Source organism: Paramormyrops kingsleyae, chromosome 15, assembly GCF_048594095.1.
Source record: "Paramormyrops kingsleyae isolate MSU_618 chromosome 15, PKINGS_0.4, whole genome shotgun sequence".
Lineage (NCBI taxonomy): Eukaryota > Metazoa > Chordata > Actinopteri > Osteoglossiformes > Mormyridae > Paramormyrops > Paramormyrops kingsleyae.
Window position 1 is genome coordinate 2,951,421 of NC_132811.1, and position 26,477 is coordinate 2,977,897.

Sequence of the window (26,477 nt, forward strand, 5' to 3'; positions counted from 1 at the left end):
TAACATTTTTGTTTATATTATGAATATCTCAACACCTAAAGAGTTAGATATTACAAAACATGAAATTAAATTTACAACAAAGACAAACTATAGGGTATTTTACTACATGCGCAAGTTTAGGTTAAAGTTCAGGTTAATTATTTTTTAAAACTACACTTTTTATAAACATGCACGGTTCCTTGTCACCCCCCCCCCCCCTCATTTCAATCCATATTGTTAATCATTAGGGCACCATAAGAATCGTACCTCTCGTTCGTTTTGGTGGCCAACTGACCGGCCTCATCAGACAGTTCATTCCAAGGAGCTAAAAAAACGTGGCTTATTATAAAGCTTCCTTTAAGACTCCTTTGTAAAATGAAATTGTGAAATGTATTATGTTCTTATACAGGAGGCCATTGTACTCAGTCAAGACAGGTTAACTAACTGTAACAGGTTAGCAGGTTAGTCTTGCATGGAACTTCTGGTCACACCGTACTACCTGCAACCTGCCCATTAAGTTAATGAATAGCTGACATGTGACACCTGTGATTTAGAAGCAAGAACCAGGATGCTTCCGGAATCAAATCACACTGGAAAAGGACTTTGACAAGAGGGAAACGGCGGAGACACAAAAGGAAGATTTCAGGGTAACATTTTTGGTCGAGTGCTTTGAAGTTCACTAAGGCCGTATTAATGAATGAACTATGAAGTGCGGTTCCTTACTCGAATGACTGAGGCAACATAAGTTAACTATTAACATGACAAAGATATGTAACTATTATCTGCTGCTTTCAGTAAGATCTGCACCACCTGTAAATGTTTGTTTTGGTGTGGCAATGGCTATTAAATAGAAAAATATGGTAAATATGTAGAACAATGTTTTTATACTTCAAGAATCTTGTGACGTTTATCATAACTATATTAAAGATAAGGCATTCATCATAATGGGTTTTTGTCACGGTAAGAACAGCAAAAAGTGCACTTGCCTGCATTTTGGTCCTTGAGCACTTGTATTTCAAACGGTTTATTTTAAAAACTTCTTTTAGCCCCAGATGAGTTACTACGGCGCCCCTAAGGAGACAGGGTCGGAAAACAGAAGAACTTTTGCGTTTCCTCGCAAAACCTGGATAATTAAGCATTATGTGTATTGTAGACCAAGCTCTAATTAAAAATCGATATGGTCATGCATTACCTTTGTATCTGTCGGAATGTGTCACAGAGCAGCGAGTGAGTGCATAGGTCACCATTGCAAGGAACCTTTTAAAAAAATCCAACCCTGTCCCTTTATGAGGTCCATAATTTACAAATGTTTGTGACGACACATTTTTGCTTTCCATAATCCATTTATCTTGGTCCTTTGTTTTGATAACCAAAATATCCTTTTATGTATGTGTATTTCTTCAGCTACCCCCAAATCATATGCGCTCTCACCTAAATCCAGAATCTCATTGAGTGCAGCCTACATACATTAACATCTTAATGTGCTTGGGGAATTTCATTAAACAGGTACACATTGGCATCTGTTGGTGGCAGACATGCAGCAGTGTGTTCCAGCCAGCTGCCCTGATGTGTGTCTGTGTGTGTGTGTGCGGGGGGGGGGGTATGCTCCCTCATGCCTTTCACATGCATGGTCATTCATGCGTGGACAGTCTGACTAATATACTACTTACGCTAAAGCACCTATCTGGACAGAACAGAACATAGTACATAAATTTCACTGTAAAACGTTTCATTCAGTAAGGGATGCTGTCCCATGCTGATTATTTAACTAAAGAATAGCCGAAGGCATGTAGGTAGATGAACGTACAGGTGCAAGCAATTTTTTAGTCAGTCTGCAGGGTCAGTCTGCATCCAGCACCCATGTTAGAATTAAGGGTCTTGCTCAAGGTCCGAATGATGATAGCATTACACTGCCAGCCAAATTCAAAATGTACACCTTCTGGACAAGAGCAGAAATCCACAACCTGCTGTGCTACCCACCACCCCAGTTAGAGACAGCAATTAATAATAGAGCCTTAATTATTTAGTCCTAGTACCTTACGGTAACACCTGTGTAACCTTGGCAGGACTCGAAGAATTCATAATGCAATATATTCAAAGATAGTGTCGCCCTTAAATTTGTCAGAATATCAGCAGATAAATAAGCTATGACGTAAACATGGTGGGTAGGTACTGAGGTAAGGCAATAAATAATATTAAGGCTTGACTGAGAAGAAGCAGACCATAATATGGACAGTGCAGATTAAACCTGACAGACTGTACTTGACTATACGATACTAGTTAATAACTGAGTTATTGTCGTGAACAGTAAACAGCAACTGCCAGTAACACTGAAAATCTACACTCAATAACTCTAGAAAGAAATGAATGCCTTTGCGAGAGGGACGGCATGATGGGACCTTGCTATGAGGAATAATCCAGGAACAATAACAGATGAGGAGACTCTGCACACTGAACTGTGGGAGAGACTGATGGGAGAGGACACTGCATAGCACTGGGACATACAAGCAGGGGACACTGCATAGCAGTGGGACATACAAGCAGGGGACACTGCATAGCAGTGGGACATACAAGCAGGGGACACTGCATAGTAGTGGGACAGACAAGCAGGGGACACTGCATAGCACTGGGACAGACAAGCAGGGGACAATGCATAGCAGTGGGACATACAAGCAGGGGACACTGCATAGCAGTGGGACATACAAGCAGGGACACTGCATAGCACTGGGACATACAAGCAGGGGACACTGCATAGCAGTGGGACAGACAAGCAGGGGACACTGCATAGCACTGGGACAGACAAGCAGGGGACACTGCATATCACTGGGACAGACAAGCAGGGGACACTGCATAGCACTGGGACATACAAGCAGGGGACACTGCATAGCACTGGGACAGACAAGTAGGGGACACTGCATAGCACTGGGACAGACAAGCAGGGGACACTGCATAGCACTGGGACATACAAGCAGGGGACACTGCATAGCACTGGGACATACAAGCAGGGGACACTGCATAGCACTGGGACAGACAAGTAGGGGACACTGCATAGCACTGGGACAGACAAGCAGGGGACACTGCATAGCAGTGGGACAGACAAGTAGGGGACACTGCATAGCACTGGGACATACAAGCAGGGGACACTGCATAGCACTGGGACAGACAAGTAGGGGTCTCCCAACAAGCAAAGGGCCCAAGATTCTTTCATCTGATTCCTGCTCCAGAGTAAGTCTGTCATCTCTTAGCTGTCCAACCTTCTTCAGAAACATTAGGAATTAGCGAAGCACACAAGCCTTGCTGTCCCATTGCGGTTCCCAACCGTTACAAAAAAAATCATACGGAGGACCATGTTCCCCCAGCGTTGTTTACATAATATGTTTGTATTGGAAACATCATGTGCTGCACTTGAAACTCTGGAATCGTTCATACTTGGAGAAGGGTTACCTGCACTCCAAAAAGTATGAACATCTCATGGTCTTTCTGTTCACCAACGTCAATAAAATAATGTATCTATTATTTTTATTATTATTATTATTATTAATAAACACACTTTGCACTATACACACTTTTGGGTTTAGACTCTTATCCATGCACAAGGGTTAAAGGCATTTCAGTTTAATCATGGCCTGTTACTGTACAGTAAATACTTCATTTTTTGACTTCACAGCAAGTAAAAGCACGTCGTACCCCCCAGCATAGGACTCAAATGTTTGCAACTTAACCAAAGGTTAAATTCCAGCTCCTCAAATGTGTGTCAGAATAAATAAGAAGAGATAAAACCACAAAACCTAGATTTAAACAGATCTGAAAGTTGCATACAGAGCAAGACCAATGAGCCTTCAACGTCCAGACCTGAACCAAAGTGTAAATAAACACAGGGTTGCTAGAACTTACGTCTGGTAAATCTATAATTATACGCCAGTGATCACAGATTAAAATATGGTCTTGACTAGTTTTCCAGGGAAAAAATGCTCAGAAAACCACATTCCTGCAAAGTCATCTGGTACTTTACTGAGTTTGTGATTCAGCTCGGCTCCCAAACCAGGACTTGGCATCGTGACAGAAGGTAAATGCAGCGGTTCACCTCCCATGCCTGGAATGTGCTCTCTTTACCGCTTACTGCCCCCAGTGATGAACTGGAAATGGGGAAAAAAAAAACGAATACTGAACCTGTCAGCTGGCGACACCAAGTGGCAAAGAAGTGAAACTACCAGCATGTTCAAATGCAGGTTCTCAGTCTGCTCTGTCCGCCAAGCGCCGTATTGTCACTGAATTACTGGATTTGTTTGTCCAGTCAGTTAGCAAAACCGTAAATTAATCACAAAATGTAAGTGAACAACGTGTAGGTAATTAAATACCTACAAGACAGCAGATTAATAAAACCGTGGTAAGATACTGTCAATGTCACCATTCAGAGGACGCCTGGATTTAGGGGCCGTGCTGATTTACTGGCCTCTGATCATGTCCTAGATCCGCCCTCTTGGAAATGCCAAGCTGGGCCAGAACTTTGGAAAGGCCACAAGGAACTGCGCTTTACCAATGCTGTAAATCCACACCATAATGGGATTATTGGCAATGGGGGCTGGCAGACTGGTCAGGTACCTCCCAGTCATTCTGGGGCCACACCATGCCTGCCATATGGAACGGTATAATCCCAAAGTCACCCAGATACGTGGGATTTCCACATACTGTGGCTGAACAGGCCAACCTCAAGTGAGATTTGCAGCTTAGACCGGTTTTTCAAATGTAATCAGATAGAGTGACTATCAGATCGTGGAGGTTTGGATTTTTATTTCAACTACTGTAGGTCTCTCTGATCTATCTAGTGAAAAAATTCTTCTCTTGCCTTTTTTCATCAAAAAAGAGGGGAGTGCACTGATAGTCATTTGCGTAGTCAAAGGGGAATTAATTCAATTAATTCTACAAGGAGAGGTAGGATGTATGTGTCATTTCACCTTGGTTGTGATGTACGGCCGAAAGGTACAGAGGATCTGCTGCATGCTTTGATATATCTCAGTATTTTTGTAGGTCTTTTTGTGCCAAATTACTCACGCCCACTTTTTTGACTGCTGTCAAGAAGATCCCAATTGTCCAATTAAGACATTCAATCGACAGCTGCTTACACTGTCGTCTGCAGATTGCAGTGCATGTGAAAGTGGTGAGGCTAAAAAAAAGGGACACAAGCAGGACCTACTTGTCGGAAGTGTCATCTTGGAGGTTCAGCCACAAGCTCCGGCGTTCAGGTTCTCCTTGTCCTGGGATGCAGCCACCTGCAAAGCAGAAGCTCACTGTATCATGTGAGGGAACGTGCTACAGAAGCACAGGAACACCAAGCAGGGCTTTGCTACTGTTTGTTTCACTATGGATGAAACACATCTTGTTCATGTGAAGACTGCACTCTCAAGATGGGAGTGACAGGGGACAGTGACTGTATGGGAACAGGAAGTTGCAAGGCTAGTCTGATAAGCATTTCTATCCTGTCTTTTCTGAGTGTGTCACAGCCTTTAGTCAGAGCTCTACACTGATATATAACACTACTAGATCACTTCAAAACTAATAAATCAGCATGAACACAGAGCTGGTGCCATTCAGAAGATCAAAGAAGGTACAAAATAACTACTCCAACAAATCTGTGCAAGCTGGATGGTGGAGCTGTTTATCTCTCAGGATCTGTGTGTTTCAGAAAAAGGACACCAGGCATGACTGATGGCATTCAGAGCGTGTGGCAGGGTGGCAGATGGAGGCCAGAGCAATCAACCAGCGTCAGTTCAATCAAATATTAATCTACACAGTCCCTGAAAACGACGAGCTGGAGACATTACAGTATGTCCAATGGACACGGTACTTTACACAGATCCAACATAGGGCTCAGAGTTCTTACAAGTAAGACATTCGTAAGCATCATCAGTGAATCGTGTTTAAAGTTCCATCAAACAAATTTGAAATTCATAACAAAATGAGTAGCTTTTTAAATGTTTAGGAAAAAAATATTAAAATACTATCTACATGATGTCTTGTGGAGACTGAAACTATCCCGATCTATTAATATTTTCCCAAACATTACACCTGCCATCTTCGTCCAGGATTGTCCCCTAATGTAACACGACCACGTGAACGGTCCCGATCCACACATGCTAAGCGTCCCGTCTTTGCTATGTTCTGGGCTGCTCTCATGCGTCTTAGTCTCACGTACCCTGGATTCCTCGTCACCGCCTCTCCCAGCCTACAAAGAAAAAGTATTTTTACTGTCACACAGCACCAACCAAAGAACGTCTGTCAGCTAATTTGTATACAATGTATCCATGCTAAAATTGCAACAAGACTTTTTTTCTTTTGATCAAAAACTGACGAAACTTCCAGTCAACCCATTAGGTGACATGAGTGTCATCTTAGGAAATCTGACCACTGACGCCAATAAACTCGCATCCACCCCGAGACACAGTAAAATTAGCTGGTGTAGTTTGCTGGGGCCACATGTGCTTGGAGCAGCTCTGATTCGCAGTTACTTTGGACTGAAGATGTAAAGGCTGCCCTAGTCCCTTCCAGTACATCTAAGGAGAACATTTTAAGTTTGGACCCCGATTATGGAATTTCTCATTCTGAAGTAACATTCCCTAAAATAACACCGGACTGTCAAAGTCTTGGTTTATGCCAAGCTGCGATGACTGTGTGCTCCTTCCCGGATCTCTGTGCTGGGAGTGCCTTTAGCATTTTGGCGAGCTGTGCTTACGCCTGGCCTGAATGATCTTCTGTTTCTGCTCCTGTTTGACCCTCTCCGCATGGAACTGCGCGCGCTGTGCCCCCTGCTGAGCTGTGAAACCCGGCGAGATCACTTTACGCGCCGCAAACGCCACCCACGCAGACACGGGAGCACCAGCGGAAAAAACACCGCAGAGAGACTTCTGGAAAAAAACATGACTAAAAGGCCCATCAAAGGCACAGAAAGGCCAAGAGTAACAGTGAGGCCCTCCCGTACCGGGGATGCAGTTGGAAACAGCAAGTTTTTCCTGGAAGCCCATATGAGTGTTGGCTCAGGGGGACAGGGACCCACCGACTTGCTAGGCTTCCACAGTAGATGTGTACTCCGGGTCGAAGCTCAGGTCGGTGGTGGCGACGTCGTCGAGAATGATGAGGAGGTCCTCAGCTCTCAGGAACAGCTCCCGCTGACTCAGCAAAGACGCCTAAGGTCGCCTGACCAAAACAGGGCCCAGTGAACCAAGGAAAAGCCATATTCATATAAACCAATATTAAGGTGAGCAGAGGAAGGGATCCCCAGCACAGGGACAGGAAGACGGATTAAGGACTTTAAGATACATTGTAAAGGATGCAGGTTTAACAAAATAGTGAGCAGGAATGACGAAACCAAGACATCACTTCTGCTTCATTACAAGAGAAATAATAGTAACATATTCAAAAGGAAAATGGGCGTCAGGATTTAGGAAGGACTTAGGAAGGATCAGGGTGTGTGCTCTGACACCCACACCGGGGCGTGGGCTCTGACACCCACATCGCGGCGCGCAAGTTCAGCGTGATGGGATGGGATCTGCAGCCGGGTGGAGCCCTTTCTGAAGCTGAGGGCCAAAGTTCAGCGTGATGGGATGGGATCTGCAGCCGGGTGGAGCCCTTTCTGAAGCTGAGGGCCAAAGTTCAGCGTGATGGGATGGGATCTGCAGCCGGGTGGAGCCCTTTCTGAAGCTGAGGGCCAAAGTTCAGCGTGATGGGATGGGATCTGCAGCCGGGTGGAGCCCTTTCTGAAGCTGAGGGCCAAAGTTCAGCGTGATGGGATGGGATCTGCAGCTGTGCACATTTTAGGCCAATTTAACATTGACACGCAAGCAAGGGCCCCAAACATGATGAACTCTCCATGGTTGCTTTAACTCAAGCTGAAGGCATCTATACTTTTATACAGAAAACTAATATCACAGCAAATTGCCTTTTAAGGTGTTTTTTTTTATGGCATGCAAATAATTAAGAAAGACTGAATACAGTGACCTGTTGTATGATTCTGAATTCCAGTTTGATGACTGGTTAAAATTCTTGCTAAGTTTCAATATGACCAGTCTAATGAGTGCTGAAACCAGGGTGGCTGATGGAGGCAAAGTTACTTTCTATATAGGGTTACATTCGCCAATAATGACCTAAACTGAAAAGTCACGCTGATTGGGCAAGTGGTCCTGAAGATGAACGGCCAACAGACGAGGGACAGTAAAATGAGGCTATTTCACCAAATTTATGAGACAAGCATATAATTTTCTGGCAAAAGGACAACAGATCTGTCAGACAGCCTTAGTACATAACTTAAAAAAAATCAAAGCTGCTATTTAACAAAAATATTGCCAAATATGCTACCAGCTATGACGAAATTATTCAATAGCTCTTAAACAAAAATCAATCTGATGGACCCTTATTACCCCCTGATGTAACCCTCTCTGACCCCTTATTACCCTTATTACCCCCTGATGTAACCCTCTCTGACCCTTTATTACCCCAGTCCTATAGAGGCACATTTTATTAGGAGCAATTTGGCAAAACAAAGTGCTATCCAGGATAAAGCAGTTTGTAACTATTACCTCCTATCTTTTTAAAAAAAGCAAGGCCTTCTGTGGCAGGCCTTCTGCTGGAGAGACTCTTCAGAGTAACAACCCGAACAAAACGGAAATTAAATAACTTACACTGGAGGATTACCATGTGCAATAAAGGCTTGGGCTAATTTGTATTTCCTGTAAATTTACCTTGAATAACGTACTGAAAAAATATTTTTAAGTAAAATAATACAACCCCACTGGAATTATTTATATATTCATTGCATCCAAATTAACTCTCAAAACAAAGGAACACACACACACACACACACCTAAAATATAATTCTTGAAACCACTGCGTCCGTCTGCTTGCCATTTTATTCGTTAAAGTATCTCTATCGTTAGCATATCCAGTAATCTGAAAAATGATTTTCTTTTCAAGTTATTTAGAGGTCTATAAAGTATTTTAAAATCCTGATGCAGCTTAGTTAGCCTCATAACAGCAGGAGCCGTAGAACAGACAGTGAAAAAAAATTTCAATGGTGTTTGAATTGTCTTCATCCATTATAATTAATCTTCAACCTTGTTTTAAAGTAACCGTTTACATAGGACAACACTTCTGGGGAGCAGGGTCGGAAATTAAGCTGGACCACTGGCCTTAGGAGAAAAAAAAATTAAGACTTGCCCACTGAGTAATAGACTAAAAAACAGAAGAGACCGTCTTAAGTTCCACCCCTGTGTGGGAACATCCCAAGGCTAAAATAGTACAAACTGTTGGTTATTATTATTATTTAACATATTCCGTGATAAATAGCTTAACTGGTGACTATTTCAGACACTGCTGCAGCAGTATAATTATTCAAATCGTCCGCTGCACTTTTGAGTGCCAAAAGCTTCTCGAAACCAATAAGAACCTGAAAAGTCAAGTACGAACAATCATGCAGCTGTTCCTTCTTGTGTAGGAGTAATTCAATGACAAACAGAATCAGCGAGCTTCCTCAAAATGCATTACATGACAATTATTATCCAGTGAGCTATATATCAGGGATACAAGATTATCGTATTAGTAAAAAATATTATAGGAAAAAATAACAAACAATGACCAATAGACAATACAATAAATTGCATGTTGCACGTTGATGAAGGATTGGAATATAAATATAGTAGTCCTAGAATATTGCAATGAAGAAAATGCTTTTTTATGGAACTCCTTAGGTGTCATGATGCAAAAAATATTATCTCGTAGTAATTCGTGTGCTCAAATTAATCACCAATCAGAGAGCACGAATTAGTAATTTTTTTTTCTGCCATGACACCTTATGGGCTCCGTACTTTGTCCTAACTTCAAATGCACAACATAAAATACACTCTTTAGAAAATATAACTACAAAGATATATGGACCAAGCAAGATTAAAAAGATCGATAAAATCTCTAAAGAGCGAAATGCAGATTGTTCTAAAATACTAGAAACACGTGTCGACCTAACCAGACGAAAAAGTTGCATAATATCTCTAATGTCAGGTGTGCAGCAAGCTTATCTTTTGTAATGCCAATTAAGTGATCATTCAGTGACAGCGAGATGAAAAATGTTCCATGATAGGTGCATATACAAATATGCACGTACATAAAAGAATGTTTCACGTTCATTTATCCCCTAAGTCCGAATTGCCATGCGCTTTTCCTGGGGAAGGCGGATACTCACACTCGGCTCTCTATTCGCCGTGCAGCGCGCAAGGGACTTCCTGTGTTGCGAGCTGAGGTTTCTGGTACTTGTAGTTCGAAAAGGACGGCAATTATACTCTTTATCAAATGAAAGAACGTTTTGACTTTCGGTGATAATTGTGAATGTCATGTTCAGTTATATATACCAGTGCCCTGTCAGATAAAATCGTTGGTCTTTTCCCATTATTATCGTGCAGCATTAATAGGCATAATTTCTAGAAGATTACAACCAGTTCAAACAATGTACAGGTACTGGACAAACTGTGCGATTTGCGACATTTCAGAAGAAACACGAAGCAACTAACAGAAGCCAAGGAGCTGGTGCTCAAATTACAGTGCACCCATCACAAAAACTGAAACATTATTCAATATGCAAAGGGAGAAAAATGCACTGGAAAAGTGGAGCAATGATTGCAAATCACACTAACAGCAATAGATGGACACTGAATTGTTGCTAAACACTATACATTGTGCCCGCAATAGCAGAGAACTGCATCATCATCTCTGTGACCCATTGTTAACTCAAAATCTATATTACGAGCATCACGAAGCTGGGATTTACAGCAGGGCTGTCATTCTGGGACTGCTTGTATTCAAGGCCACTGCAGAGCAAAGGTATAACCTTGTGCAAGGAGAACAAGACCCGGACTGCTGGGCAGCGGAAAACAATACGGTCTGATGAGTCGTATTTCATTTGTGTAAAACCAGACTGGCTTGTCTTTGGAGGAGGACAAAGGACAGCTTCAGTGAACAATGTCTGCTGATATGAAGAAGCAGGGAGTCATTAGGTTAAGCGTCAGCTCGGCGAGGCCATCTACCAGCCACCGTGAACTGTGCACAGCCTATGGATCTGCCACCATTTCCTCAGGATGTTCTCATATGATAATATGCCCTCTTACATACTATCAAAGGTGGTGTGAAAGATTCCTACGTCCTCCATTCCAAAAATAACTGGAGGCATCTTCTCAAAGGATGGTCCAACATCTCACTACATTCTATGTTTGTATGGCAGCATTCCAAGGATAGAATCTGAATCGGAAGGCATAAGGTGCTTAATATCGATAGAAGCTTTGTCCGCCGCTGTGTGAGCGAGTCGACCAACAGACTGACACGGGGATCAAAAGGTTAAGCATTTAGTATTGTAATAATCTCTTGCTTTTGTGATATTTCAATACCTGAATGCTACAAAAATACAAGTGACAGTTACTGTATGTACAAAAGTGGTTAGTGACGCAATGCGTGTATGTGCAAGACTCCCCTTACAGAAAGATACAGATTCACTGTAGCGTTTTATCTTTTATTTCATAATTACATTTAGTATATAACACAAACTATTTTACAGGTAGTGCAGCTTGGGAAAACTTGAGAACATCAACAACCACAACTGGAAGCAAAGGATTTAAAAAATACAAGCATACAAAGCAGCAGTATACATTGCAAATAGAATTTAGAAACAAAAAGAGGGAAATGTACAAATAAAATTTACAAGATTGATAACAATGAGCATCATTGCTCATATATACAAAAATCTGCAGAAAGCTGGAATGGTCTTAACTTGGTTGTATTTTGGATTCTTGCGATGTTCCCATTGAGGTGACTGGATCACAGCGTTGGACAGATGTGTGTCGTGGCCCTTTCTGACCATTAGAAAGTCTTAGTTTTAAGACTGTTGTTCCTTTTTCACGTCGCAAAAAAAGGAAATTAAAAATAAATAAAATTTAAGGTGTCTGGCTTTAGACGTAGAAAAGTCGTACCCGGGAAGTGCTTACAAGGAGCTCGTCGTCGTAGAACTTTGTTTCTATCACAACGTTACCACTGAGGAGGAGTGGGAAAAAGAGGACACAATAAATAAACCTCTTAGCAAGCAGTGCGTAGGCTTTGGTGGCCTGTCTGATTCCTGCTACATTACTGTAACACACCATTATATCGAGTCTTCCACTCTTAATACTCTAAGCAATTAAGTTTTCAACTTCCAACTGGTTTCAGGATATTGGAAATAAAGTTAAAGGCAATTTCAGGAAATCTGGAGCTAGCAGTTGACCTCATTTCGACTGGGGTAAGCGTCAGTCAGAGGAGATCAGCAGAAAGGGGGGGCGGGACACTTACGTTAAAACATTCGCAGGCATCATCTGTGACTCTGGGGCGGCTTCTATTAGGGACTGCCACGTGTTTGTGGAGTTGGGGATGACAAAGCCAAACTCAAAGAACCATTCTGCAGGAAAGGAGGGAGAAAAGCGAAGCCTTGTCTGCAGACATCCCACAATAATCTCAGATGCTTTCCCGCTTTTGCAGGCGAAAATCACCTGCCAATGTTCAAACAGTACTCGCCTTGACAAATCTGGTACACTGCGTGCCAAAACAGCACAGAACTGAACCGCATCAAAGGAGGACAGCCTACCTTCCAGACACTGGCCTTTAAATAAAACCTTTTGTTCCAGACGGAATTTTTCCAGCTTTTCTGATGAAGAGAAATTCAGCTCTCGGGAAACGGCTTTGCACTTTAAAATCTTTTTGGGAACACGAGCTGAAAGCACAAAAATACGCGAAAAGACAGCATTTAAATCAGCAGCCTTTACAGGAGACACACAAAAGTAATGCTACAGAATTACACTGACACATTGCATTCCTATACGTTGGACCTTAATGTATCCATGACTTTATAGTAGGCGATATGATTAAGGGCTTTCTCTAGCACCTTTGAGAAAGTTCATCCTGAACTGCGCCAACACATACAGCTTTATAAAAAGGTAAATTGTACTCTTCTTCTAACTAAAAAGTGGCCAACATTTCAGGAGATGAGGCCGAGAGACCAAAGACCCTTGTGCAGATATGACGCACCATGATAATCGTAACCAGTAATAATTCAGCAGCAAAATCATCTTCAATTCACAGACACAAAGGCCTTTAAGATATTCTGTCTGAGACTGCTGGTGTCACCATTTTACTTTCAGGCTTAGAGTGATGACAGCAAGTACCTCATGACTGAAAGTGTGCCAAAGCAGGAAATCATTTAAATGACATGAAACAATCTCCGCTGCCAGAGAAGATGGGGGGGGGGTCTTGTGGCTCGGCTCTCTTCAAAACCCTCCAGTCTCAGTGGGAGAATCCTTAATGAAATCGCTCTCCTGCACCCGCTTTAAAATATTTTTTAAAAATTGCTTGGATTTTTAATTTTTTTTAAGTGTTCTATAGCAGAGGTACCAGAGAGTGCCATCACCTTCGTGTTCCACCCCCGGGAGAGAGAGGTCCTCCGTCCCCTGCCAAAGAACCTTCCCCGTCTCTGCGTCTCTGAGGTTCATCCAGTTCCTGTTGAGGAGACTTAAGGAAACTAAGAATTTTGAGGCAATCGTGGGATAAAATGAAACACTGCAGAGAGTTAAGGTGCCCATATATGTGAAATAAAATTGCCGGAATTGTAGCAATACGACGCTGAACTGCCTGAGCAGGGGTCCCAAGGCAAACGTTTCCATTTGCTCTGATCCCACCGACTGTCCATGAATGACTGACATAAACGTGACACTACAAGCTTGGTCAGCAGGACTAATTATACAGAAATCGGCAAGCTCTACACTGAACTGCACTTTAAATATCGTAAACCAACACGTGTACTTCTGTTAATAGTAAATTTTGTAACCGTGTAATGTTCGCTGTGGAGTGCGTGTGTTCCATTAGCGTGCAGCCGTGAGCGTCGTGTAAACCGTTAGCTTCCCTGCTAGCAGACCAATGGTGCAGAGAGAGCAGCTTCCACTTTAAAAGAGCTCTCATTTCCTTTATTAAAATGACTCATGCACTCACCATAATGTGTTTATTTCAGCTCTGTATCTGGGTCTGCTGCATCAAATATATTCTGTTCCATCCAGGGTTGTGGTGTGACACAGAACAAACAAGGTGACTGTCATTTTAACTACATGACAGACTGTTCCTGCCAAAGTGTTCGGTTTAGGTTTGTCTGGACGTTGTTTGAAGTATACGGGCAGCTTTACGCAGTACCCCATCTATAGCAGGTACGATGAAGTCAACTCTGCCGAGACGGTAAGGGGGAGGGTTCACCCAGAACCGGGATCCCCAGGTATGAAACCAGCCCGGAATATCGGGTGCTAAAGGAGAGAGTTCAGTCAAACTCCATGCTGAAGCTCAGTAAAGTCCGCCGAAGACCTAGAGACGTCCAGAAAAGAAAATGACATGCTAACGGAGACCACCTCAGCGGCTGGCCCTGGAAACAGAACCAACCAAAGCATTGGAACGAAAAACAAGAATCTGGCATGAAATTAATTTTCCCAAGAAAAAGCCAACTTCAGAATCACAGCAAAAGCCAAACCCAGACACACAGCCACTAAAACTCTCCCCAACTGCTACTCAGACGAGGATAAAGCGCAAGCCGCCATCGCTTGCTAGTTGCAGCGGCACGATTTTGGCAAAGTGGCAGCTTGTAGAGGTGACAGGTGCGTACAGCAGTGACAGTGACGACCGGGACCCGACAGACCGCAGCAGCCCTGAGGGGAGGGAAGCTCTTCAGCTCGCTTCAGGCAAAGGGGGGGGGGGGGGCACTCAGTGTCACCTGCAGCTGAATAGGGCACCTCAGGGCGCGGGTGCTGGAAACCCAGTGTCAGCACCCCCCCAGCACCACCCCCCACCTTCTGTTCCTGAGCATCGTTCCTTTGCTGCTGACATAATCAATGGCCGGGAATTCTTACTGATCCATTTATTTAATTTATGCATTAGTGTCTGAAATTTCCTGTTGTCTGTATTATTCTTCTACTCATGCAATTTCTGTTCTAAGCTCTGCTGTGGGGCCAGCAGCTCCCACTCTGGAATAATAAAGTGTGTTTGTGTAGGGTCCACTGTGGGACGAGTGCAAAGACCCGAATTAAATGGTCTGTTTTACACTAAGTGAGAAACATTTAATTTAAGTGTATTCAAAAGTTCCAGGATTACACTTAAATACTTCAATTTCCAGATGTCCAGCAGAGAAAATATCCCCAGTTGAGCCAATCAGTGCAGGTAAATGACAGATGCATTTTCCCAATATAAAGAGCGCATGTGGAGCTTTCATTCTGCGGCCCTGCCAGTGATGAAGGGAATATTGTGTCACTCTTGTTCCAAGGCCAACTCTGGCTGGTTACAGGTCATTTACTGGGTGCTAGGCCAGGCTGCCTCATGCCTAGTTGGCCTCCTGACAGCTGCATGCTCCAGGCTCTGCTTGAACGTTACTTTGGACAAAAGCATCTGCTAAATAAATAAACAAATGTAACTGTGATGCATTTATGAAGTGCATGAGTGTGTGTGTGTGTGTGTGTGTGCATATCTCCAGGCAAAAGCAATATTACATTATCCTACTCAGACAAAACATTGTCTTGTTTTGGACAAACAACTTCCCATAATTTTAATGAACATCACTGCATTTTCCTTAAATTGCCTGTTTAAGACAAGAAAGAACAGCAAATAATTAACTAACACCATAAGCAGTGAATGCAGTTGCTTTGGTACATTCTGCAGCCTGAATTTACATGAGGCTTGCAAGCTCAGTGAAATGGTGAGAAATGCGAGCAATTATAGTGAACGTGTCCAGTATGAAGCCAGAGTGACTCATGGGGGGGGGGGGGGACGGGGGGGGGGGGGTAAGATCAGAAGAAACTAAATCTATCAGGACTAAGGACTCACAAAATGACATTTTGTTTAATTATATGGGATAACATTTGCTTTTAAGTTCCATTGGCCTAGTAAATGTGATTTAAGTCTCACATAAATAATCTGTACGGAAAATTCCTTAGATCTAATTATACTCATTACAGAAGAGAATCAATTGAAATAATCAGCACCGCAAACAAGAAGTCTCTTTCATCAAGTAATCAACATCTTTGACTACCGGGAAAAAGGAGTAAGTTCTGATTTAAAAGTATTTTTTTTTTTTTTTTTTTTTAAGTTTAAAATGCCATTTCACAAGGTGTACATGATGCCCCATTAAGACTCAAACTGGTCCATTTCTAGGACTTTCTGTGTAGCTGGTAGAACTAGACTCGCAGTCCTGAATACGACAGCCTGAGCTTGTGATATAGAGAGGCTACACCTTCCGGAAGCGTGACACAACCAAAGCACCCAATTATCTTAACCAATGGAACAAAGTCATTCCCAAATGCAACTTCCTGCAGACTAATTACCTACATAACCACCTCATTTCTCATTAAGATTAGCACAAAGCAAATGGCAGCCAGGAAACCGGGGGGGGGGGGGGGGCATTTAAATAAAGATACCCGCTACTGTTGTAGCAGATTACTGGAATATTACTCAACTGCTCTAAAAATAGCAGAAGAGACCTGATATTGAAGCAGTGGCACACACATGTATGGATAACGGAGCCAAAGTATGTGGCAAATATACCAAGCGGTGACAGGCTAGGAAACTAACAAGCTCATTCTCCAGTCAAAGTGCGCCAGTGAACGTCACTGCGTTTAATATTGTTGCTCCAGATGATTTCTTAAATGCATTGATTCACTTGTACCAGTCCAGCTGACACAATCATTTCAATTCAATTTTAACATACCGTTTGAAATTAGCAGCGACAGATGTCTGCGGAGGGAGCCCTAGCAGGGCCCCCGCATCGGCAAGCCGGGGCCCCCGCAGGGAGGGGGCCCTTCCAGCCCCAGGCACGCTCTCTCCCGTAATTACTCCACAGAGCAGAGTATCCATCATCAGCACCATGCCTGGAAAATCACTCTTAAAATGTAACCATCTGGAAATGCAGAGGAGCCCATTCTGAAAGGTCATCATGCTAATATGTCAATTAAAGGAAAATTTATGTAGCTCAGTAATGCTACCAGAATTATGCTAGAACCTACAGTCATGGTAGCAAGGACGACACCTGTGACGAATTTGTAGTCAGTGTTTATGTACATGGATAAGGAACACATGCACTGCGGTTTACGGCTATAGAACTCGCTTTCTCTTATTTAAACAATTTTTGACTCCATCTCTGTCTTATGTCAATGTCGCACTGCATTGTGTGGAAACTGTCAGATTGTCAAAATAGAATATAAACATGAACATGAATTGTATTTATCACTGTTGTCTTGCACTATGACCAATAAGATCTTAATTTCATCACAGCGTGTGACCCATGGATCATACAGCTGAAGATGACAGTGAAGATTCTTGGACCTGAGTTGTATAAAGCAGACACACGATATATACAAGATACTAAAACAAAAAACTGATCATCTGCATTGTAGCATTACGGTACGGACATTTGTACTTTTCTTCATAAAGCTCAGAGTGAAATCCAAAGAGCTCTAAGCTAGGCGTGGCTTTGGAGTGAGATCAATCCACCATCAGCGGTTGACTGAAACCACCGTTTGGCAGCCGGAAATGTTCAGGAAGGCCTTAGAAAAACCGTGCTGCGTGCAGAGGCTCCTCACGGGGTCTCCGGTTTCACTTCTGAGTGTCTGTTCTCTGGCTCCCGTTTCTAAGGGACAGGAGAAGGGCGAACCAGACCCATGCACAAGGGAAGGCGCTCAGAACAGCACACTCTCCCCAAAGGCCCAGAATGCATAGTCAGGGAGAATGTGCTCCAAGAGAGCGGAGACGCCGTCTCTGAATGCTGCACCGAGACGACCCTCTGCGCAACTCACTGTCCTTATTCAGACTTATTTAACACTCCCCAAGCCAACCGCATGCATTGTGTGTTTTGCCGTCGTACATGTCTGCAGAGATAGCAGTCGCTTGCAGTTTCACACTGAGTGAAGTTCAGGGAATATCAAGTGAGAGAACAGTACATTTAAACAGCACCGAGAGATCTCGAAGAGAAGATAACATTTCTGCCCTTAACTAAGAAGGTCATTAAAGCTTTACAATCAACAGGGAACAGCTGTAATTTTCTTTAAATGATCTTGAACTTGCCAATTAGCCTAGCACACAGCACTGTTGAGACCTTGTTTCCAGGTGATAAGGACAATAATGACTTGCTCTGGTTGAGGATTACTGTATATTGCTAGGTCTGGAACATTTGGCGGGGGTGGGGTGGGGGTGGGGGGTTATTGCAAATATACAGATGCTCCTCTGCATATGATGCGCTTGTCTTCCAGTGAACCCATCATATGTTAAAAATACTGCAAGTCGAATATGAACGATACATTGTATGAGATGGTTACGGTTGCAATTGCGACAGAGACTGGAGGCATGGCTGCACGGATGCTGCACGGATGCTGCGCGGATGCTGCATCAGCCGGCATATTGCGAGCCTGGGAACAGATCGAGGCTCAAAGTTTGATGACTACTGAATGTACATCGCTATCGCACCACCATAAAGTCGAATCATCGGAAAAGCGGGGAGCATCTGTACTGAATTTTCACTGCAGTGTCTCTGCATGGGTTGGTATAATGACTGAGAAAACAAACACAGCCTTGTCTGAAGGAAGCTGATAGTCCTCAGACAGAAATTCCATACAAGATTTATCACGAAATTAGACAAGCAAAACAATATTACCTGTCCTAAATACAGCAGTCTCCTAGTATCCATCGGTGCTACATTACGAGACCCACCAAGGGGAATAGGGAACCAACCATGGACCCCATATATAGCGTGATTTTCATTAACTTACATATGGTAATTCATAAATTACGCAGAGTAAGACATTATCAACACTGAATACAGTAATAATATAATTCTGACGTTTCAGCCAAATTCTCAAGAGACGATAGAGCAATGGAAAAATATTATATCAAGGGATGAAGGAGCGATGACAATCATGCTTTTTATAGCCCTCAATGGTCAAAGGAACAAAAGGAAGACATTGGTATTCATTTCACAATTCACAGATAACGGAAACCAGGGGGCCTACTATATTGTATATTCAAAGTAATAAAAAAGTATATTAAGTATATTAAAATAAAAAAAAAACAAAAAAAGGTATAAAGTAGAAAAAGTATAAACTAGAAAGTAAATGCTGTACATGAACTAACCCATGAATCATACACATATAGAATTATATTCATTCTAAACCAGAGGAAGGCAGCCCTGATCCAGGAGTGCTGGGATCCAGCAGGTTTTCCGTCCTACCTGCTCTCTGATGAACCACACCTGATCTCAGGCAGACAGTAACTCATCAGGTAGGATGGAAAACCTGCTGGGTCCAAGCACTCCTGGATCAGCATTTTGTACCCCTGTTCTGTACTATGACCATCTGAATTTTACTTACTTGACACTGTGTAACAACAATGATGCTAAAATATTCTCAGTTTCTGAGCAGGAAACCAAGTAAATTCTGTTCTATAACCTTTCAAATAAATCAAACATCCAAAGTCAACCAATCTGGGATACTTTTATTATTCCGTTCACTCAGAATTTGGATAAATTCAGTTTAACACCCAAAAAAGATATCAAACGGGTGGATTTATGTGGTGCAATTTCCACACAATCTTACAGCAGCACTTAGATAATGAACATTACGTGATACCCCTGTAATACCAATTTTTAAATGCATTGAAGAACCCTGCCAGCCAAACACCCGGCCGGCAGCATGCTGCACTGACCAGACTATCGCAGGGCAGCAAATCCCTGTCCTTGCAACCCAAGGATTTAAGGAATTACGAGCCTAAAAAGTCAGCTTGCACTCCCTAACGAAGGTCACAGCACAAGCTGAAATCGGTGGGAAGCACCAGCCTTGTTATTATTAAAAACGCAGTGATTTACCACAACAGACTTTCAGGAAAGTTCCTTGGGGCTTCATGGGGAAAAACCCAGGAATAATCATGCAGACGGAATTATTTCCGTTTGTTGTACTGTATCTATTTTAAGAACGACAGTCCCCATTATGTAAACTTTGCAGCATTATGGAAAGCTGCCTATTTCTTTGGAGAACAAGTTTTCAATTTACAGCGCCAGATCTAAAGATCAGTACTTTGATTTAAGCACACCATCATAACTACGATCACGAAAAAACAGCACCTGAGATACAACGTATTTATGTAATATGTTTTAGTTCATATTAAGTCCACATTTAATGACATACATAAACACCTCCGAAAACAAAGCAAACTGCATGAAGTCACAACTGCACCTCCAGACGCATCCAAAGGGTCTGCCTTCTACATCTAGCTAGATTTCAATTAATCTCAGAGTAACAATTTCCAGTTCCACAAAATAATCCTCGCTAGTGAACTGTCAACCCGGCGAACTCCCAAGACTTGCTGCTACTAATCGCAGTAGTTTGCGTCGAAGTTGGTTAGCCTGCCATGCGGATGATTTGCATAAAACGATTACTGGCCATGCACATGGGAAATTACTTTCTTTATCCATGGTGCCAAATATCGGATGCAATGCTGATGCACATACCGACACCAACCAAGTTCTAGGACTTCAGGTTAACCGGCCAGTAATATCTGACAGCACCGTACATCACATTCAACCGGCACTGAACACTACTAATGCACATAAGCTGCATAGCTAGCGGCAGGCTAACTGGCTACACTCACAATAACAAATCGGCGAAATGCATATTACACTTAAGTCCGGCGTGACCGGGCAGCCTGTGCAGCTCAGTACCAGCGCACAGCACAGCAAAGGATACAGTTTAAACCCTCTGAGAATCTCCTTGGCTCTGTCTTCGTTTGAAGACATACTTTCGCAAATTTCCAGCTTTCGCGAACAGAAACAAATACTAAACAATTACGGCTACAGAAAGAATTCAGAAAAAGGACGAAACATAAACAACACAAAACAAAAGCACACCGACGTAGTGCTAATCTTAAAAGCGATACCCTTGTTGATCCCTTAATCAATCTACCCTAAATAGATTCCTAAAAGATTGACAACTAATTCGACCGGATAGCCGACGAGTAGCGTGAGGCCGAAAGGAAATCAGCCAATGAGAGCGGAGGGGCGGGTACCATGGGAGGAGCTTACTTCAGCAGAGGTGGGTCAACCCCAAGCAACCTGACGTCCCTTAGATACGGCTGTATGGCATCGTGTAGGGGACAAACTTCATATCAGGATTTCTGCACCATAAGTAATCAGAACGGATTTCCTATTATTGAAAGCCATAAAATGTACCAAATATTTACTCGCGTTTAGCATGCAAAAAGACATTTAGTTGGAAATTATTATATACATGTGAACATTTACACATTATTCTGAAAAAAGTTAGTGCTGAAGAGGATTCACAATATATTAAGACCCATCCATACATCTTCTATTTGCTTATTCTGGACAGTGTCTCTGGGCAACTGGGGGCTGATCCCAGGCAGAAGAGGGCACACTGCAGGGTTACACCCTGGAAGTAATTTCAATTCATCACAAAGCACGCCCATCCACTGTGAAAGCATTTTCGAGATGTCAGTTAACGTAACTGCATATCTTTGGAATCTGGCAGGAAACTGCAGTATTGAGAGGAATCCCCAGTGACATGGAGGGAAGATGCAAGCTCCACACAAACAGAGCAGAGGCGGGACTCAAACCCCTGTGGAGGTGTGAGGTAACAGTGTTACTCACCGAACCACCGTGCCACACCAAGCTAAAATTATGAAACCTATATCTATTAGATAGACTCTCAGTCAACATAAGAAAAGATCCTGAACTCAGTGCTGCTTCTCAGAGCTAATATGCATAGAGACAATCACTCAGTGGGTGCACCTTATTGCACAGCATGCAGTGACTTAAGAAATACGTGACACTGGATATTCCTCCAGAATGAAGTCATTTTTATTCTATAAAGATGGATGATATTGATCAGTTTGGCTGGATAAGACTGTGTTACATTGAGCATATATAAAATTCTTCCATAAATAACAAAAATCTTCACATCAAAACTGTCCATTCTTTCAACAAAAGTTCCATGTCAAATTTCTTTTTTAGAATTGATACTGATGCACTCATTTCCTCTCCCAAATATATTCATTTACTGATGTACACAGTGATGGCTTGAATAATGTATACAATCACATTTTAAAGACTACTTTGATACAATAAACATCTCAAGATGTTTCTATGAAACCTGGCAGTGTTTTTTTTATCACTGTGTAGTAACACGTCTAAATATGTATCATCTTCTTGTCATTTGAGCCAGAATAATTTCAGTTAAATTTAGACACTGTTTTATAGTACTATCGTGACTGAAAATAGATCTGTCAGTGTCTGAATATTCCACATTATACCAGCCAACAAAGTCTAATGGTCTTTCTGGCGTTCAACAAAGCACAGAACACTGCCTTGCTGTCTGTACAGACACGCTTCTGTCATCATGCAGTTAAACATATAATTGAATTTCAAACAACACCAGGACAGGGAAATGCAGGCAGCCAGGTTTATTCAGGGCAAAATAGGGAAGCGTGAAAAGCCGCTGCAGGGTCTTAACCAGAAGCCGTCCGCACAGCACACCAGAAGCCGAGAGGTGAACCAAAGTCGTGGTCATTAACGAAGGAAGAAGGGGAATCCACGAGGAGGTGGAAGGAGGGCAGGCAGGAGGCACAGGAAGGGCCAAACGGACGGAACACAACGTAACTGTGGGAAGAACAAAGAGTTAAAGCACTCAGTAGTGGCATGCCAGCAATACCTCACACCCCACTGCCGCGGGTGCGAGGCTTAAGTAGGGAGTTCTACTGATTACTCCCAGAGGAGTAAGCTGCGGTTGCCAAAGAGCTCTAGTATGGCCATAATACACAATTACAATTGTAGTTTTAATTCCAATTTGTGGGTCGTTCGGTAAAGCATTCTTTCCAAAGCGTTTGTCGACATGGGGCTGATGTGAAATAGCTGACGCTGAAACTCGATAACCCAGAAGATTCTGCTACACCGTGTGGTTCTTAGATCCCTCTTTGCCTCCTTCAGCATCTTCTTCGCTGCCCATGGGGGCAATAATCACATCTACTCTCTTCTAGGGAAACTTGTGTGCTTTTCATACTTCTGAAACTTTTGTTGATTATTGGTATTTTCAGTATTGTTACCTGATATCACTTAACTGAGCAATAATTCTGAATCCTCATTAAAATGTTTTTTGTTAGAAAAATTATTGTTTCAGAATAAAATAGAAGATTCAGCAGAACATCTGAGTCATTGTTCATTTTATACATTTAATTTTATTTTTTAATGAGGGTGCCAGTCATTTTTGGGCCGACTCATTAACAGAAAACAAAACTGATTTATGCAAAGTTTAAAGTGCACAAAAATGTGTGGTTTTGCCCCCTGCATGCAAGTGAATGTTTTGAGTAATTAAAGTTCAAATCCCTAATGATTTGGAAGCAGGGCACCGTCTAGGACATAAACGGTCACCATTTAGTTAATGTTCTTGACCAGTAATCCAGCTGTTGACTTGTAGGTGGCGCTGGACTGGGATGCGGGCAGAAAACTGGGCATAAACCCAAATGCCACCTGTGCAAGTGAAAACCTTACAGGAGCTGATGATCTTATTGAAACCTAGTGATTCCATCACCACCATGGGATGTTCAGTAATTAGATGATCAGATGAGGGTCATGTAAGCCCACTAATGATTCCCCTAGAAGTTTACTATCCCAGCTTTGGCTAAGTTCACTAGGATATAGAGCCACACTAGATCCAAACTATTAATCTGTGAGTTTGCAAGCAACTTCAAAACAACACTAATAATTATTTAAGATATCTGTCAAAGGGTGTAACCGTCTTTTTTATTCCAACACATTTAACAGTGTATGACTCTGTGAGCTATAAGCCCCTGTGTCTGTGATCAGAAGGTCACTGGGTGGCTGCCCTTCATCGCCAGCTTGCTCTCACCTACAGAGAGCAAGCTGGGGGGGGGGGCATAAAGAGAATTTCCCCATGGGCATCAATCAATCAGTACAAAACATCTTGACTCCCCACAAGTATATTGATAATTTCTGCCTGAACCTGAAGATATGCAAACCAAGTTAAGTTGTATTCTTTATTCTGTCTATAAAGTAACTTAACTGGAGTGGGGAGAACGGAACTGCAAAAAGATACATAACAATATGTAATAGCCAGGTTTTACCACGTGGGGGCAGCACACCATCACTGAATGTCCATGCAAATTTTGATGAAGATTCTGAGACAATATGGCCAAGTGTGCAGCCTGGGCTGGAGTCCAGGTGCCCCTGTGACCCTGTGCTGCATAAAAAGTTGGGGCATGAATGGATGGATGGATGAAAAGAAGCCGAGATGCCAAAAGGCTTCAACTTACAATGTATTATACATGAGCTCTCTTGACAACAGAAGGCAAAGAAAGTTGCTCAATAAAACATTAAGGAAATGTAATTTCCAAACTCTGCCTGGACCTGCACCCTTTTTGTATTGAATCTGCAGTTTCATAGATACTTAACAGTTATTTCTATCTACTGATTCTATAACATTTAATGTTAAGAAAAGTGTCTGCAAAGAAATGCAAAGTGTTTTCACTCATGACATAAATGAAATATAATTTGATATTTGTTATATTTTGAGCTTTCTATATGATTATTGCTATATTTGCATATAAAAATATCAGACATTTCTTGCATTGTGCTCTATAATAGAAATATTTGTTTTTGTCTAAATACCACTTTAATTCCAAAGATAATTACAAACCTCGGCTGTTGTTTATATGTGTAGCTTTGCCTGTATTCTCTAAGCTGACGCCGGCTTGCTATATCAATCCATATGCAGTGTCCCCTTTATTAGGTATCCCTATGTGGTACCAGGTAGGACCCAGTTTCTTCTCCAGAACCACTGTGAGTGCTGACAAGTCGCGCATTTGGAGCTGCCTATATCCAGTTGTATCTTTCTGTTGGCTTTAACAAATCTGGCAATTTTTCTCTGACCTCCCTCATTAACGAGGTGTTTTCAGTAACATAACCGCCACTGCATGTTTTCTGCTTATTGCACCATCCTCTGCACACTAAATCCCCGTTGATGGCTCTTTCTGACATGCTGGAGTAACATATCTGGCAGCCAACCGTCATACCAAATATCCCTCGGATCGTGTATCTTAGCTGTTCTGGTGCTTATTCCTAAAGCCAAAGTAAAAGCCAAAGTAAATGATTTTCTTGATGATCTCTGCGTGCTGTAAGTATTCAGTTGAAAGCCACTTGATTCGCTATGTAGATTAACAGGCTAGTGGCGTAAATAAGCCAGTATACCTAATAAAGTGTATTTGTTTAAAAATTTTCCTGTATGTATTCATACAGTATAATCACATATCTGTCATTTTAGTTGCTGGTGCTGCTTCACAGAAGCATTCCTAGAAATGTGGCTGTCCATCCATCCATCCATCCATCTTCATATTGCTTACCCTGGTGCACAAAAAATACCTCAAAGAATCACTTTTATTTTTTGAATTGATTTTTTCCCCAGTCTTGCAAACGATTGATGTGAACATTGTCTTGACCAGGTCCTTTTGAAAAGGGTCAAAATCAATAGGAATGGCAGAGTGTAGCCTATTGACGAACAAAGGCTTCAGGATTCTAAGAACGCATCTCTGTGAGTCAAAAGAAACAGAAACTTTAGCCATTCATTCATGCCATTCACATGTTCCCTTTATTTATTTATCCTTCATTCACGTTATATTGCTCAAAATCTATTCTTAATTTGCCCCAGCCTTATCGGATACACATTGAGTGAAATGTTTCCTGTTGAGATAACTTAACCTCTGCATTGCATGGAAAATATCTCCTTTCGTTTGTAGGTCATGTTTTTACCTACCTGTAATTTAATCTGCCGAGCCTGGCCAGTATTACTTGGTACTGAACCGTCTGGCAGCACTATTTTAAAATTAAAATTAAATTGATGGCAGTGATTGATTAATGAAACTTCTTTCTCAGGGGTAATTAATGTGACTAACAACATGTCGATAATCTGTCCTGAACTTCCCTGCCTTCAGAACACTGTGACTCATAGTAAAATTTATAACTATATTCATAATTGTACGATTGCACCATACTATGCATCACAAAGGAATCAAATGGCTTTTGCACAAAGCTCTCTGCGATGTTAACATGTTCTATGCAGGCCACAGATGAATTTTGTAATTTTCTTGCAAGATTTCTAGGCAGCTCATTGTACCTTATGTAAGTTTTATGTTACAGACAAGTACTGCACCACAACCATAAGCAAATAAATGAACAAGCAAAGAAAGAAGCAAACAGATATTTTACAAACATTAAAATGACACTCTTCACAGAACACAAATATCCATCCAGCTTATCCAATAGTAAAGCTTCTGATAAAATAAAAAAATGCAAATGCAGTCATTCACTGGAAGATCTGTCTAGCTGCACTTGTGCCTTGTTGGCTGTTTGA

The 26,477-nt window shown here is 42.1% G+C and overlaps 1 protein-coding gene and 1 long non-coding RNA gene across 4 annotated transcripts; both read right to left on the reverse strand.

Moving 5' to 3' along the window:
- Positions 1 to 3,578: 3,578 nt before the first annotated feature.
- On the reverse strand, positions 3,579 to 10,268 carry LOC111860217 (uncharacterized). Of its 2 annotated transcripts, XR_002841992.1 has the most exons (5): positions 10,205 to 10,268; positions 7,031 to 7,170; positions 6,173 to 6,202; positions 5,174 to 5,249; positions 3,579 to 4,115 (listed from the first exon to the last, which is right to left on the reverse strand). It is a non-coding gene; the product is annotated as an uncharacterized lncRNA (long non-coding RNA). The 2 variants fall into 2 exon arrangements; XR_002841993.1 differs by lacking the exon at positions 6,173 to 6,202.
- Positions 10,269 to 11,507: 1,239 nt separating this feature from the next.
- LOC111860191 (retinal rod rhodopsin-sensitive cGMP 3',5'-cyclic phosphodiesterase subunit delta-like) lies at positions 11,508 to 21,031 on the reverse strand. 2 transcript variants are annotated; one of them, XM_023843634.2, is made up of 6 exons: positions 20,787 to 21,031; positions 13,442 to 13,530; positions 12,623 to 12,748; positions 12,331 to 12,436; positions 11,994 to 12,039; positions 11,508 to 11,899 (listed from the first exon to the last, which is right to left on the reverse strand). In XM_023843634.2, the coding sequence occupies exons 1-6, from the start codon at positions 20,834 to 20,836 to the stop codon at positions 11,885 to 11,887; spliced, it is 432 nt and encodes a 143-aa protein (XP_023699402.1). In that variant the 5' UTR covers positions 20,837 to 21,031; the 3' UTR covers positions 11,508 to 11,884. The 2 variants fall into 2 exon arrangements, with proteins under 2 accessions (XP_023699402.1, XP_023699400.1); XM_023843632.2 differs by having other exon boundaries at positions 11,508 to 12,039; positions 20,787 to 21,029.
- Positions 21,032 to 26,477: the final 5,446 nt, after the last annotated feature.

Coding starts and splice junctions, on each gene's coding strand:
- LOC111860191 (XM_023843632.2), bottom strand. CDS start 20,836: ATGTCTTCAAACGAAGACAGAGCCAAGGAGATTCTCAGAGGGTTTAAA. Junction 13,531..20,786: donor ATTCTCAGAGGGTTTAAACT/GTATCCTTTGCT, acceptor TCTCCTCAACAG/GAACTGGATGAACCTCAGAG. Junction 12,749..13,441: donor CCCGGGGGTGGAACACGAAG/GTGATGGCACTC, acceptor TTGTGCTTTCAG/CTCGTGTTCCCAAAAAGATT.